Source organism: Phyllosticta capitalensis (genome assembly GCF_038381095.1).
Source record: "Phyllosticta capitalensis strain CBS 128856 chromosome Unknown BKA78scaffold_1, whole genome shotgun sequence".
NCBI lineage: Eukaryota > Fungi > Ascomycota > Dothideomycetes > Botryosphaeriales > Phyllostictaceae > Phyllosticta > Phyllosticta capitalensis.
Genome location: NW_027117439.1, coordinates 1,594,865 through 1,609,185, shown reverse-complemented (window position 1 = coordinate 1,609,185; position 14,321 = coordinate 1,594,865). Strand labels below are relative to the sequence as shown.

Genomic DNA, 14,321 nt, shown 5'->3' with positions numbered 1-14,321 from the left:
CGGCGGGCGGGCGGCTAGACTCGGCTCTCGCGCCGATAGGTGCGGGCGTTGTCTCACCGCCCCCGTCCATGTGTCGATTCTGCCAACACCATCCATGACGTCGCTGGTCTCCACGTGGGTGAGCTATGCAAACTCCCCTATATCCTTGGCCGTAGCCATGTGTCCGACTCGTCTCCCAATGTAGACACCTCACCACTTTCATACCCGTTCCGCCAATTGACCGCCCGGCCATCTATCCCGTCTCCTCTCGACCAAACCACCTTCTCCGCAGCTCCTCCGCACCCGCAACCCCTCCATCCAACGCCCAGCGACCACCGCACAACAACTATCCACCATGGCATCATCCCTCCGCCTCCTGCGCCCCTTCGCCCTCAGCGCCTGCTTCGTCTCCGCGCCGCTCCTCCTGCTCCGTCCGTGGCAGGCCCAGCAACAATCGCTGCTCTGGCGCCCCGAGCGCTGCGACTCGCCGCCCTCCATCCCCGGCTTTGGCGACGACAATGCGGCGGCGGCGCCGGCGCGGACGCCTGTTTGGAAGGATGGGCGCGTGAATCCAAAGGTTTGGAAGCAGGTTAGCTCGGGGAGCATATTGGGTACGTAGCATCTGTCTGCTGGGTGGTGGTGGTGGTTGGAGGTGTTGTTGGCAGGAGGGGGAACTCCGTGTGGTGACGGAGGGGGTTGTACGACGTGCGGAGAGGGGGCTTGGAGAGCATTTCCATGTTTCCAATGACAACGTGCAGCTAATTCGCCTCACTCTGTAGGCCTCCTCAGCGGCGTCGCCGTCGGCATCTTCTCCAAACCGCTAGCCCTCCTCATTGGTCTCCTGGTCTTTGGCGTTCAGGTTTGTCCTCCCCTTGTGGCCCCCTGATTCACCCATCTCCTGCGCATTCCCAAACATGCCACCATCCAGTCCCCCCCAAATCCAGGCCCAAAGCTAAACCTTCTGCCAACATCAGTTCATCGAATCCCGCGGCATCCACATCGTCCCCTACCAGCGCATCCAGCGGTACGCAAAGAGCGTCGACGTACGGTCTGCACTCCACGACAACGTGGCGTTTAAGCTGAGCTTTGGCGCGGCGTTTGCGTTGGCGGGGTTTGCCGAGTTTTGAGGAGTTTGTTTGCGAGGCGCTACCGGTTCAGGGGGTAGGGGGACTGGTCTTGGTGGATCTGTGAGTGTGCGGATGCTAGCGGGATGCCAAAGGTAATGTTGCGTGCGCCACACTTTATTCTACGCCCTGTTCACGCGTCGGGCGTAAGATGTCGGGATGCGGGAAGTGGAGGAGGACTTGTCCATGGCGAGCGCTGAAACACGCAGGCGACGCCGTCTTCCACTTCCTGCGAAGTGGCATACCCCTTAGAGATATGTTAGAATGCCTACTTGGAGTACACGCGATGATAGAGGCAAGAAACATCAAATGTCAAACATGTTGACCATTAATGTTTGCATTTCCATCGCCCTGCAGTGTTGTCCATCTCGAATGCGACAATTGGAAGGAAAAGGGACGTGCGAATCTTTCTCATGCAGTGAGCCAATAATCACCGGGCAAATTTCACTCATCACGACACCAAAGCAAGACTTCAAAGTTGTTGGTAATAATCGATTCGATTGATGCGACGACAAGACGCATACGCCATTCCATGCAAGCATGCGGCCAGTTACCGATATCTAGCAACTAATGCCTCTGCCTTTCCAATGTTGTTGACTGACTTCCTTCATTTCCCGAAAAAAGATCATTGCGCCCGAACTCTCTGACAGAGAGTCGAGTGTTCTTCTTCTTGTCTCGTCTATCATGGGTATCCAAATTTCGTTGCAGTAAGAAAAGTAAAAATGCGGCTCCTGAGCCTCAGCCTCGACGCTCCTTTCGAGGGCGTTCGGGCCGTGCCGACCGAGCGGAGCGGAATTAGACAGGGGGGTATAGAGATTCCACCATTTTTTTTTTCTTTTTTTGTTCCTTGAGGAGTCGTAGAATGAAAAGTTGGTAGCCGTGGTCAGATCTGTGCTGCCAGTGGCACCATGGTATAAGGGGGAAACAAGACATTATGCAAAAATTGAACGCCGTGGCGATGCATGCGAGTGAGCTTCCTCTTCCCCCGCGGCGGGGGTGGAGGGAGGCTGGGGCCAGCAGAACAGCTTGATGTGCTGACTGACTGGTATTCGCACTCGGCCATTGGCGGGAGACCTACCACCGTGGTGTTGGCGGTCGGTTTGGAAAAATAAGAGACGAGGGCGACTCCCTTAGGCAATGTGCGCGCCGTCAGGGTGCATGCCGCCCAGCTCGCCCTCCTTCTCGTTGGAGACGTCACGGCGCTCGACATCGTCCTCGTCGCTGACGAAGCCGTACTCCTTGGCCTTGGCATCAATCTCCTCCTCGGTGAGGAAGGGCAGCTCGATGGAGGCGGTGACGTAGCTCTTGTTCTCGACGTAGCCCTTGGCGAAGATGATGTCGATTTCCTCGAGGGTACGGCCGCGGGTCTCGGGGTAGAAGAAGTAGATGACGGGGAAGAAGCAACCGTTGACAATGGCAAAGAAGAGGTAGGTGCCCCAGCCAATGTTGTCAAGCATGACAGGAGTGACCATGACGATGAGGAAGTTGAACAGCCAATTGGTGATGGTGGAGACAGCGTTGGCCTTGGCGCGAGTCTTGAGGGGGTTGACCTCGGCGGGGAACAGCCAGGGCAGAGGCAGCCAGGTGGCACCGAAGAATGCGATGTAGGTGAAGAGACCGACGGCGGAACCCTTGGCGTTTTCGGCACCTCCGGGGATCAAGCAGGCAAAGACAAGAACCATGGACAAGCACTGGCCGACAGTTCCAACGAGGAAAAGCTTGCGGCGACCGGCACGCTCGATGAGGAACCAGGAGCTGGTGGCGAAGATGGAGTAGACAATCATGTTGACACCACCAAGGAGCAGGGACATGTTCTTGGTCTCGTCGATGGAGTCCTCGAACAGAATGGGGAAGTAGTAGATGACGGCGTTGCAACCGCCAATCTGCTGGAAGAGCTGGGCAGAGGCACCAATGAGCATACGGCGGCAGTGTTGGGACTTGCCACCGGTCAGGAGGTCGGCGTAAGTAGTGTTGCCGCCGGCATGGCCAGAAGCGCGGATGCTGTCCATGATGACGGAAGCCTGCAGCTTGGTCTCGTCGTCATCCACAGTGGTGCCGCCGAGCGCAGCGAGAACGCGCATGCCCTCCTCGTGCCTGTCCTTGGTCAAGAGCCAGCGAGGCGACTCGGGGAGACCGACCATGAAGATGGCGACGATGAGACCGAAGAAGACCTGGAAAGCAATGGGGAAGCGCCACGACAGGTCCTGGGAACCGTACGAGCAGCCATAGTCGATCCAGTAGGCAATCATGGTACCAAAGGCAATGACACCACCCTCGATGCAAATGAGCAGACCACGGTTGGTGGACTTGGAGCACTCTGCCTGGTAGGTGGGAATGGTCGAAGTGTTCATGCCGTTTCCGATGCCGGTAATGGTACGTCCGATGATGAGCTGGGCGGTGGCCTTGTGGCCCTTGACGGCGGAGATTTGGATAATGACACCGAGAATCATGATGATGGCGCCGCTGATGATGCCCCTCTTGCGGCCCAGGCGGTCACCGTACATCAACATGAAGATGGCACCGAAAAGACAGCCTGGAAACATTTAGCTCGTTTCGCTTGGGAGTGTGGCGCCAAAACATACCGACTTCGTAAATGGCAGTAACGAAACCTTGGTAAGTCTTGTTATCCTTGGTCTCGGGAAAGTAGTCGTTGAAAGGATCAGCGGCAATGATTCCAGACATGACACCCTGGTCGTAGCCGAAGACTGTGGAGGAGCGTCAGCAAGGGGGATGAGGATTTGGAGTTGCGGGTCGAGTCAACTTACGCAAGAAACCGGTGGTAGCAACGGTCGAAACAACCAAGCTAAGAGGACGGCCACTCAAGCCAAAGTACTTGGGAGACTTGACGTTGACGGCATTGTCGCTGGGACGGGGAGAGGACGAAGCCACTTGGGCGTTGTGCTCGTGCTCAGTCTTGTCGGCCATGGTGGGCGGTGGGAGTGTTGTTGAGCAAGACTGGAGGAGGGGGGCTTCAGGCTAATATATGGCCTGGATGACCGGTCGTTGAGAGCGGAGGTATAGTCTGGTAGCCAGCCAGGCAAGAGAAGGGACCCCGGGACTCGGTACCGTAGAACGAAGCCGCACACGTTCCTGGATAAGACGCGTGGTGCAAGTACGCGCAGAGAAGAGTGAGCAGGAGAAGGGTTGAAGGAGGAAAAAGGTCAGCGATCCGGGGACAAGCGTGGTCTTTATCCTCTCTCGAGTTGGAGTGGTCGCTGTACAGTCGGCGGAGAGGTGACCGGGGGCATCGGGATCCCTGCGGCCTAAGGCGCTGGGCCAGTTCATGTTTCTGGCAACGATTGCGGGTTGGATGCAACATGGTGGTGGAGGAGGCACTAAGGCGGACGTCATTGGCCGGGGGAAGATGCTGGACGAGGTTAGAGAGGCGTGGGGCCCCCACAGACGGCCAATGCAAGACCCTCGAAGGTCGGCGCTGCGATCTGCGTGAGAGCGCCGTCGAGGGCCCGAAGCTGGAGAGAGATGGCATCGTCGAGCTTGGCCATGTCCGCCTCCCGTCCTTGGCCTCGGCAAACTTGCTGTCCGCGTGTCTCTACCGTTTTTTAGTTTTTGTTCCTCTGCGCTGACATCATCCAAAATATTCCTCCCACATCGTCTTTGTTGGATTTCTCCCCGCTGGCCGCCGCAGGGCCTCTCACGCTCCTGTGGGCCTCTTGCTCCACCGTCTCCAGTCTTTTCAAGCCCCGTCAAACCAATTGATGCCTCCCTCGCTCTCTCCCCGCGTGTGCACACTGCAGCTCCGCAAGGGTGCGCACATCTGCTACTCGGTCTTACGTCGCCTTTTCCCCGGTCCTGTCCGCCCTTCGAAACCGTCCATTGGCCGCGACTGTCTATTTGCTCCACGCCAGCACTCTCACCGACACGACTAATTATTACCATCCATCCACTTTAGGCTGAGACGACTAACAGCTTCCTGTCTGGTTCTCACCCGCTGTCATGCATTCAGAATGGACTTCCAATGCACTACGCCGCTCCGCTCCTGCATCCGCGCGCCAGAGCTTCTTGTGTGCTTGCGGCGTCTTTGACTGGCCGTTATCAGCTTCCTTGTCCCGACTTTCCCTTCTGGGTATCCCTTCCTCCGCCCTAGCTGCCGGCACTGCATCCCTCTGCCGCTGAGATCAGGGTCCGCGAGAACATCTGTTGTTGAATGTGCCTCAACTCTCGGGCTCTTCGATGCATGTGAATTATCCACATCTCATCTCGCAATTGGCCGCACGTGAAACCATCTCTTTTTTGTACGTCCATGCAAGGCCTGCGCACCGTAGGGCCAGCTGAAATTCGGACCGAGACTCGCATGCACATTGGACGCAGCAGTTGTCCTCGTTGGAATCGGTTGTGAGTGGTCACGATATTGGTGTTTAGTGGGGGTCGTGTCAGCAATTTGGCTGCACAGAGACTGCACAGAGGCACAGAGGGTCCACGTCTGTGCAGGGCAGCGAGGTTCACAAAATGAACAAAATGCAGACAAGACTGCTGCTTCTGCAACGGAGAGGAAAAATTTCTCATCCGCTGCATCTTCGTTTCGTCGAGTGGGCAATGTGATTTGCGGCTCGGCGCATGCCTTGGACATCCCTGTCACCAGGCCGTCAGTGGCTTGATGCTTGGTCGTCCAAGGCTGCCGATCCCTTCTTGGAATGCTACTCCTCGTTCGACTTTTGTCGGTGACGGCTGACGACGAAGCGACAACCCTGGCAAACCAGAACGGGCCAAGGGCCAAGACGGACCACGAACAATTGAAACGAAAACGTCGAGAGACGTCGGAACTTTTTTGTGGACTCGGCTCCTCCATTGCTGACCAACTGCGACGCCCATGACTACACAGTTATTGAAGCCCGTTGCCCATGAGGAAGGCAAGCCCGGCGTCGAATGTATACCTCTTTGGATGCCTCGGCCAAGCGTGAATAATGGCTGATGCAAGGCCCAACGGTTCCCTGAAAAACACTCTGATATGGGGTAGGTCTGACGAGCTCTTGTTCATGGAATCCTGGTTCCGAGGCGCTTGGCTGAGCAAAGCTTGGTCGGCTTGCCGTCATCCTCAGGCGCCTCTCCGTCAGTTGCTTCGGTACCTGAAAGTGTGTCAACGTTGCAATTTGAAAGTGAAGAAAAAAATTTAACTGAAGCCGATGCGGTATGCGCGTTTGCTGCTCTCCAAGGATGATCCATTTGGATCGACGACATGCAAGTAATTGCATCTGTCGGCACTTTGGTTGTGATCAACACGTTAGGAACCCTCTCGCGCGAGCATGAAGATGTCAATCATGAACCAAAAAGATCACCATCCATGGGGTTTGGCCTTTTGCCAGCCAGTAGACGTGCCAATTGCCCATCTCGAGCCTCACTAATGCACGAAATATGCCAGAACTACCCAGAAAGCGCATGGCAGCAGGGCGTCCGCTCCGCAGCACAACCGCAACTCTCCCGTCGCCGTCGCCAAGTCTGTGGTTTGATAGACGCAAGGCTAAAGTGGACGGCGGCACGCGCGACTGAACGGACTGCCCTGGACACCGGATACATGGACTAGGCCGTGGTGTATGTTACCGTCGCGGTCTGGAACTGTCTGAATCGAAAACGGTCGACTTGGTTGTTGGACACACAAGACGTCCATGTCGTGAAGCCCTGGCTCTTGAGCAGCGCATCCCCCGCCTTCCCAGGGCCATGGCCCCCTCCCTCCCCCTCTCCCCGCTTCTCCAGACTTTTTTCCCGCGTCTGACTGTGCAATCTGCTTTCTTGCGTTTATCAGAGAATTCTCCGTGACACCACTCGCCCATTCCAGCTCGGAGACCGGTCACACTCCTCCTCATTAGAAGGATTGTGATTCGGGCAAGAGCTGTACCGGACAGCGCCAGTGAACGGGACTGCGGTCCCGCTTTTGCGCGACGCTACCTCTCTCGCAGGTACGAAGGCAATTTCTTTTTCCTCTGCTGCTGTTCTCCCTCGGCGTTTCCGTGGTTGGGGGCTTAACCATCTGCGGCGCAAACAGGAGGCGAAGCAGCCGTCACGAGCGCACCGCGTCGCATCCATTCGTCCATACGTCCGTCTGCCCGGCCGGCTGGCGCAGTCGGTTGGCGCAGTTTTAGGTGGTACTGGGCACTTGTACATGTATCCGTCCGGATATGGTCGTTGTCGTTGTCAAACCAAACATTCAAGCGCAGATATTCCGAACCGACTTATCTCCATCCCCGCGGGGAAACGACGCGAGTGGCGATGCATCATGCACGGCCGACTTCTCCAACCGGCGCTACCGACGCGTCTGGGGAAGAACTGGAGTAGTGGCGAGACGTCTTGCGCGCGCACATGATGGCATCAAAAAATCAAACTTGGCGTCGGCGGCAGCCAAGCGACCACCATTTTCTCGGCGCCTTCGCTCTCCAAACAACGACAACAAGCGGCCTCCCGTAAAGCAAACGAAGCACCGGCACTGGCTTGGCCTCTCCACACGCACGCTCCATGTACGGCTCGCTTCTCTCAGTCATGGTCCTGCTCCGCTCCCGTCGACCAAGGCAAGTCTCAGGTCTCCGCCCCAGACCAGGGCATCCACCAGCGCGAGTTGCGATCGACTCGAGTCATCATCATCATCGTCCAACAAACAGCCCAGGTCGGCACTGTCATCCGGGTGCTCTGGTGATGCGTCGTCATCGCTTCTCGACATCAACATCAGCCAAGTCACAGAAAAAAGCGCACTCTTGCCTTCTTACATGCGTCCGCAGGCATGTGTGCTGTCTCGTCCGTCAGGCACGCAGGCTGGACATTGAGATCGGTATGTGCAGTCTCCAGGTACCCCAGATTCACCGAGTCCCCCGTTGCGTCGCGCCGGCCTCCACGTAACCACTTCACCCTCGATGCCTTCCGCGCAAACGATTGCCGTCTCACTGTCCGTGACCCTACGTCGGTGGCCTACCGGCAACGGCTCCGGCAACGGCAAAGGCGCTCTGGAAAATCACCACCCACCTACCAGGTAATCCGTCCGCACGGAATGAGCAGTCTTCAGGGCCAACCAGAAACAAAGCGGCGGCACATTTTAGCCACCACCTCATACACGCACAGTTGCTCTGCTCTTCACCCAGCGCCACCACAGATACCCAGGTAGGATAACCGACCCGATGATGATGCTGCTGATCCGGATTATTCCACCCATTATTCGACTGCCACACTGCCGATGACTGATCACAACTGACCGCCTCCCCGTGTTGTCCGACGTGTATCAGGTGCCGCCGCGCAGGCAGGGCAGGCGAGGCGAGTCAGCCAGGGCGTTTTTTTCCGCACGCACGCACGCGGCACCCCCATGAGTGATGTCAGTGGGGCCCCTTCCCCCATGCCGAAATTCCTTTCTCTCGGGTCATCAGTCCGTCGCTTGGATCGGTTTCGGTTCGATGCGAAGCGATGATGTGGCGTAGATAGACCGCCGGCCGCGGGACGCGCGCTTGTTTTGCTTGCGCCTGTGTGGAAGAAAGGGTTCGAGGAATTTCCTCCCCTACTTCACCTTATCTCTGAGGCATGTTCGTACTACGGACGGGTTCAGAGCCTCTTGTCTGAAGACGACGAGTGTGAGTTGCGAGTGCGGTAGCACGACGCTATCAAAAAGGTAAGAATCGGCAGTGCAGGCACACTGTGTGGCAGTCTCACAGTCTGTTGTTGACACTGCGAATGACGGGTTCGGGGAACCGGCAAACTTTCCCCCTGAAGTTGGTGGAAGAATTCTTGCCCACGTTGTTGAGCAATGCTTTGTACTGCGTCATGTGCAGATTGGCTGACCAAGTTCAAAAACTCTGTCAAAGAAGGGAGACAGTGGTCTGAAAGACTACTTATCTTTCCACACTGCAAGACTTGTTTGCATCAAAGAGATGCTATCAGTTACTGACGACATCACGGATGCCTATCACTCCCAAAGGACCTCAACTTTTGTGTTCCTCGGTCCCTTGTAGCCATTGTTGACGACATGGGGAATTTCCAACTTGTCGTGCACCCACACAATCCACAGAGAAGCCGCCGTGCTTTGGACTCTTCACTCATTCACTGAACTATCTTGCTGCACTTCGAACTAACTGACGAGACAACTCTCACTCCACAGCTCTCTCACTACAGCAGACGGCTTCACTTCAGACTCTAGGGACAATCATTGATCACTCCCCAACAACCTCCGGCTCACCACCATCCTCCGCTCGCTCGCTCGCCCTCCATCCCGCCGTTCTGTCCGCCGTCCTAACCTCCGCCGTCGCCACGCCGCGCCTCACCGCCCGCCCTACAGCGCGGCGTGCCACCGCCGAGACTGGTAGCGGAACCTTAAAAAAACCGCCCAGCAGCGGAGAAGCTTAGGCGAAAAGAGACGGGGCGGGACAAGCACCGCGCCGCCGCCCGCTCGCATGAGCCGCCATAGGTAGCCAGTTCAGCAAGCAACAAAACGCAAGTGGCGACGGCGGCCACTGCAGCAGCCACCACCACCACGGCAAACAAGCAAACGTGGCGCCGAGAGAACAGCGAAGATTTTCTCGGCGCCACGCATGGCTTGCCAACAACAGCGGCCGCGGCGCCGCGCCGCGCCGTGCCAGCTGCAGCAGCCATCTTCAGACGTAGACGCGCGACAAGCGTTGCAGCGACTTGGCCGTGGCGGGAACAAGACGGCGTGGCGCGGGAACAAGGCGGGAATGGGAGGCAGGGAAGACAAGAGGTAGGTAAGGCGAGCGGGGATGTACACTGGCGGGATGCGAGTGCGGGACGGGAATGAATGCTGAGACGAACGGATGAGGCCGAGGGACATACTGCAGGCAGAGAATGTGCCAAGCGTGAGATGAGATGTGCCATCTGGTGAACATGGTTGACGTTACAGACGCGGGTTTACTGCCTTGGAAACGAACATTGTCCTCGGGTCGAGATGATGTCGTTGACGGGCAAAACAAAACCAAAACTCCGACAGACGTCCGACTGGCGTGCTTGTACGCAGTCCGTCCCATCCGTCGTCCTCCCATCTCCATCGGCGCTAATCCAGCAGGCGTAGCTCGTGGGGAGACGAACCATGGATTGTCACAAGCAAGAGCACAGGGACGATGGCATCGAAGAGGTGGTGTGGTGAAGTCGATCGGAGTAGCATGTGTCCACATGTCCATCCCTGAGAACCGGAAGAACCAGGAAGAGGGTCTCTGTCGACATGTGCTGGGCACTTGTCCATTCATAGGTGAGAAACTCTTTTTCAATCGATTGCGTCGTAAGTGTTGCGGGTATCAGCGGGAGGACCTGCTATGAACATGGGAGAGCCGTGTCGTGTAGTTACTCGTACATGTTGGCGTACCAATGACAAAGGACTTGAGAAGGGGGGAGGCAAGTGTCCAAAAGATCCCAAAACGAGACCGCTGTGCTGCACAAATAGGTTGCCTCTTCATCGACCCAACATCCACACGTCTTGTGTTTCTTCCCCTCACCTCTGCAAATGCAAGAAACCTCAACTGTCCTTGCCGTCTTCCTTCGCCAACGCCTTGCCCCACGCGGCCTCAAACTCTCCGCCTCCGCCTTCCTCTCTTTCCACGATGCTCACATCCCCACCCAACAGCGATCCACTGCCGGCCGCCTCCTCTTCTGCCGACGTACGCCCCGTCGTTGGCCGCGTCTCTGTTGCCCCACTGCCACCTTTGCTCACATCCTCAGGGGGCTCGAAGTCAAAGTTGCTGCTGTACACTACGGCAGCAAACGCCTCGAGATCACGCACGTTTTCCATGGCCGCCAGATATTCGTTGTCGGCACCAGATCCGATGGCATGTGCTTGGCGGCAGAAGACCGCAAGCGTGTTGGCCACTTTGGTCTTTGCCGATTGGGGGTCTGTCAGCTCGACGATGCGGGCCGTGGATGCGGATACAGGGGGTAGGTGGTAGGACAGAGTGGCGATCTTGTTGTCAATGAGGACGGAGAATGTGGCATCGAGGGTGAGGGTGAGGACATGAGAGAAGGATGGCGAGTCGATGATGTCGGAAGTCTCGTCAAGGAGGCGGCGTAAGGGTGTGGCATTGGTCGTTGAGGTCTCGGTTTCGGGCGTCATGCCTGATTCGGTGAGGACGTAGTTTTCTTGCTCTGGCGGAGGAAGCAAAAATGGCAACCATTTGGACGCTCTGTTCATGGTGAGTAAATTGACGTATCCCGTGGCAATGCCGAGACGTACTTGCGCTCTTCTTCGGTGCCACCTTCGATCTTCTTGCGCACTTCCAAAGTCAACTCGGACAATCTCTCCAAGCTGATTTCCTCGCGCGGGTTCAGAGGGCCAAAAACTTCCTTTACAGCCACAAGAACCTTTTCCATAATGTCCTTGCATCCTCGGTGCAGGAGCCACCAGCTAAAGGACAGATATTTGCGGTTCGTCTCAAAGTCATTGCCGTACGCTTGTTCCAGGTTGTCGTCGTCGTGGTTCTCTAGGCTGATGCGCGATCCGTGGGTCGGCGGCGAGGCAAGAGAGACTACGCTGGCAAGGTAATTGCGGCGACCAAGAAGGTTGAGCTGAATTCGGGTCAAAAGCGTGAGGAGGGAAAGGGTGTAGAGCAGAGTGAAAGCGCGTGCAATAGCTGCCCAGTATCAGTCGCCAGCCCAAGATCCATCACACAAGCTCTTACAATTGATCTTCATGTCATTCCATAATTGTGCCTTGCTCTTCTTGGGCCTGAGCGGAGTCTGAGAAGCTCCGTCTCCATTGTTGCCGTCAACGACCTGGCTGGCATGTACGATGCTCTCGCTCTGGAAGCTCTTCAAGCTGCGACTGTCGTCCTCGGTGGTGCTGGGGGCTTCGGAGGGCGCATCTGTCGAAGCAATTTCCGATGGGGCCACACTACGCTGCAGCCGCTCGGCCTTTTGCCTCTGCAGCTCGCTCAGGGTCTGCTCGACGGGGAGAGCTTCGACGATATTATCAAAGGCGGTTGGCAGGATGGCTTGGACGGTAAAGGTACAGTCCTCTTGGTTTTGCTCAAAACGACGACGCAAACTAAATCAGAAGGTCAGCCGTCGTGTCATCTCAGCGCTACGGCGTGTGTGTTCGGGTACTTTTCGCGGGCGATGCGGTCGTCGCTCATGCGCTGACGCGCCTCGGTGAGCTTGCTCAAAAGATACTGGCCAGCGAGATATCCGGCGCCCAGCAGACCTGCGCCGATGGCGAAATTTGTGCGGTTGCGCCGAAACCATTGGCGCGTAGCAGTTATCATGGTGGGCGTCTCATGTCAAGTGATGTGTTCAGTTGGGAGAACGAGCGCAACAGATGGGACCACGAGGACTGGCAGCGGTGGTTGGCAGCCGAGGCCTGCCTGCGATGATGTCCACTGTCGGGCCGTCTGACTCGCGGACCAAGGCCTCTGCTCTTCAACCCCACACTGCCCGCCCACTCTGATCTCTCCGTCATCGTCCTCCCCGCCATCACCACTCATCACTCACTGCCTGGAACAAATCCTTGCTCTGTGTTCCCGATCCTGCTCTTCTACGCATAACCAGTCCGCCGCGACCATGGAACAGCGACGACCGCCCGAGTACACGCTCGACGTCTTTGCCGACCCTACCTGCGTCAAAGATATCGTCAAAGGTAGACGCTCCTTGACGTCCAACCGGGCGACCCAGGACTCTTTTGTTGACAGGCCGCTGTAGCCATCCTGCACACCATCTTCTTCCATCGCTACTTTACCCCCGTCACCCCACTCCACCGCGATCTCCTCGATCTCACCCTACCCGCCATCGACGACGTCGACTTGGAGACGCTGATCGACCAGCGTGCGACGGCCCTGGTGCGCGCTCTTGAAACAGGCATCGGACACCAACAGCGCGGCCGGGGCCAACTGGCCATACAATTCTTTGAAAAACGCCGGCGCAAGTCGTACTTTCCCTTTGGCACTCTGGGCAAAGCCCGCGGCGACGAGGAGGTCTGTTGGGAAATGTGGATGCTTGATGTCACCCTTGCTACTCCGCGCACCGAGACCGACGTGATCAAAGTGCGCCGCGCCATGGAAAAGAGTTTGCAAAAGACAGCCTTCAAGATTGTTTCGATTGTGAACAGAGACAAAGACCACATTCCGCCCATCACGACCACTGACACGAACCCGTTCCCTTACGCAATACTCGTCAACCCCAAGACCGAAGGCTGGGGTCAGCGCATGGGAATCTTCTAACGAAAATCGGTCCATCTTGTCGGCAGAGCATTGGAAGGCGTTTTGCATAGATCACGACATCGGATTCGCATGTATATTAGGAGTTGGGTCACGTCCAAGAGTCTAGGGTCGGTTGCATGTTTTGAGGCTGTTGACTTTGCAAGTCCAGTCTCCTTGAGATACCCCAAATACACAAGCATGAAACGTTCGTCGCAGCAATATGTCTCCATGCGCACTATGTCCGTTTGCTGCGCAAAAGAGGGGAGTGGAGTGACAACAGCTGTCCACAAGTCAGGTGGCAGAGGCTGGGCCAAGGGCGGAGCAAAACAACCAATTGGATCGCGTTTCTACACGGCATTCTGGAACAAAGGCGCTCTCGAAGTTCTAGCGCACTTCCATCGGCTTGCATCGCCACACGCGAATCGCCACCGTCGGCGTACACCAAGAGAGCGAATGCAGAAATCTCGAAATGTCAACACGTCGAAAAGCGCGCACATGGTGAGCATTTATGCGCCTTCAGCACATACGACTTGGACGCATCAAAGGTTTTCAGGCGGCTTCCTCGAGAGCAGTCGCAGTCGTGGTCTTTTGCTCCCAAGCTTCGACTCCAGTTGCGTCGGCTAAAAACGGCTACCTGGCGCAAGCCATGCCCGCCTTCCCTAAAAAGATCTTTTGAGGAACACATCTCGACATAAATTCTACTCATGTTCAACAGTCTTCATAAGACTCTGACTTACTCCTAGCATGCGTAGCAAAGCACAGTATTTGTCATGTCATGGCAAAACGGATTCTGAGCGAATTCCCAAGTTATAGCAAAACGATCTTCCCTGGCTACCAGGTCACCCAACAGAGTCCAGACCACAGCAAACGCCTCCAAGTCCACCAACACGCGGGCGGCGTATTCGCCCCCGCTTAGCCACCACCTCTCCAGCAACCCGAAATTAAGGCTTGAGATCCGCAACGGGCGACTGCCTCGGAGGCTCTGTTGCGATGCTAAACACAGAGGCACTTGCAGTGGTGCCGCATTGACTGCCGGATAGAGAGCTTGGGGGAGTGATCAACCACGACTGCTAGGCGGGGAATTTCGTACATGGCGTCT

The 14,321-nt window shown here is 56.6% G+C and overlaps 6 protein-coding genes across 6 annotated transcripts; 3 read left to right on the top strand and 3 right to left on the bottom strand.

Annotated features, from left to right (window-relative positions):
* Positions 1–92: 92 nt before the first annotated feature.
* BKA78DRAFT_375993 (uncharacterized protein) lies at positions 93–1,522 on the top strand. Its single transcript, XM_066892816.1, has 3 exons — positions 93–590; positions 759–838; positions 954–1,522. Exons 1-3 carry the CDS (start codon positions 335–337, stop codon positions 1,104–1,106), a joined length of 489 nt encoding a protein of 162 aa, XP_066749235.1. The 5' UTR covers positions 93–334; the 3' UTR covers positions 1,107–1,522.
* Positions 1,523–1,920: 398 nt separating this feature from the next.
* On the bottom strand, positions 1,921–4,255 carry BKA78DRAFT_10303 (general substrate transporter). Its single transcript, XM_066882116.1, has 3 exons — positions 3,869–4,255; positions 3,686–3,808; positions 1,921–3,636 (listed from the first exon to the last, which is right to left on the bottom strand). Exons 1-3 carry the CDS (start codon positions 4,026–4,028, stop codon positions 2,234–2,236), a joined length of 1,686 nt encoding a protein of 561 aa, XP_066749234.1. The 5' UTR covers positions 4,029–4,255; the 3' UTR covers positions 1,921–2,233.
* A 3,228-nt stretch (positions 4,256–7,483) lies between these two features.
* Positions 7,484–8,403, top strand: BKA78DRAFT_302202 (uncharacterized protein). Its single transcript, XM_066887422.1, has one exon. The coding sequence runs from the start codon at positions 7,569–7,571 to the stop codon at positions 7,944–7,946; it is 378 nt and encodes a 125-aa protein (XP_066749233.1). The 5' UTR covers positions 7,484–7,568; the 3' UTR covers positions 7,947–8,403.
* Positions 8,404–9,367: 964 nt separating this feature from the next.
* On the bottom strand, positions 9,368–10,421 carry BKA78DRAFT_10213 (uncharacterized protein). Its single transcript, XM_066882096.1, has one exon. It carries the CDS (start codon positions 10,286–10,288, stop codon positions 9,683–9,685), a length of 606 nt encoding a protein of 201 aa, XP_066749232.1. The 5' UTR covers positions 10,289–10,421; the 3' UTR covers positions 9,368–9,682.
* Positions 10,422–10,554: 133 nt separating this feature from the next.
* BKA78DRAFT_291233 (Peroxin-3 family protein) lies at positions 10,555–12,292 on the bottom strand (the record flags this gene model as incomplete). The annotated part of the gene is made up of 4 exons (XM_066885859.1): positions 10,555–11,215; positions 11,266–11,662; positions 11,711–12,075; positions 12,135–12,292. The coding sequence occupies 4 exons, from the start codon at positions 12,290–12,292 to the stop codon at positions 10,555–10,557; spliced, it is 1,581 nt and encodes a 526-aa protein (XP_066749231.1).
* An 83-nt stretch (positions 12,293–12,375) lies between these two features.
* Positions 12,376–13,469, top strand: BKA78DRAFT_10220 (autophagy-related protein). The gene is made up of 2 exons (XM_066882100.1): positions 12,376–12,663; positions 12,726–13,469. The coding sequence occupies exons 1-2, from the start codon at positions 12,588–12,590 to the stop codon at positions 13,241–13,243; spliced, it is 594 nt and encodes a 197-aa protein (XP_066749230.1). The 5' UTR covers positions 12,376–12,587; the 3' UTR covers positions 13,244–13,469.
* Positions 13,470–14,321: the final 852 nt, after the last annotated feature.

Excerpts from the sequence above, each read along its gene's own strand:
- BKA78DRAFT_375993 (XM_066892816.1), top strand. The coding sequence starts at position 335 with ATGGCATCATCCCTCCGCCTCCTGCGCCCCTTCGCCCTCAGCGCCTGC. Across the intron at positions 591-758 it reads TAGCTCGGGGAGCATATTGG|GCCTCCTCAGCGGCGTCGCC; the intron begins GTACGTAGCATC and ends CTCACTCTGTAG. Across the intron at positions 839-953 it reads TCCTGGTCTTTGGCGTTCAG|TTCATCGAATCCCGCGGCAT; the intron begins GTTTGTCCTCCC and ends TGCCAACATCAG.
- BKA78DRAFT_10303 (XM_066882116.1), bottom strand. The coding sequence starts at position 4,028 with ATGGCCGACAAGACTGAGCACGAGCACAACGCCCAAGTGGCTTCGTCC. Across the intron at positions 3,809-3,868 it reads TGCTACCACCGGTTTCTTGC|TCTTCGGCTACGACCAGGGT; the intron begins GTAAGTTGACTC and ends GCTCCTCCACAG. Across the intron at positions 3,637-3,685 it reads TACTGCCATTTACGAAGTCG|GCTGTCTTTTCGGTGCCATC; the intron begins GTATGTTTTGGC and ends AAATGTTTCCAG.
- BKA78DRAFT_302202 (XM_066887422.1), top strand. The coding sequence starts at position 7,569 with ATGTACGGCTCGCTTCTCTCAGTCATGGTCCTGCTCCGCTCCCGTCGA.
- BKA78DRAFT_10213 (XM_066882096.1), bottom strand. The coding sequence starts at position 10,288 with ATGAATGGACAAGTGCCCAGCACATGTCGACAGAGACCCTCTTCCTGG.
- BKA78DRAFT_10220 (XM_066882100.1), top strand. The coding sequence starts at position 12,588 with ATGGAACAGCGACGACCGCCCGAGTACACGCTCGACGTCTTTGCCGAC. Across the intron at positions 12,664-12,725 it reads CGTCAAAGATATCGTCAAAG|CCATCCTGCACACCATCTTC; the intron begins GTAGACGCTCCT and ends AGGCCGCTGTAG.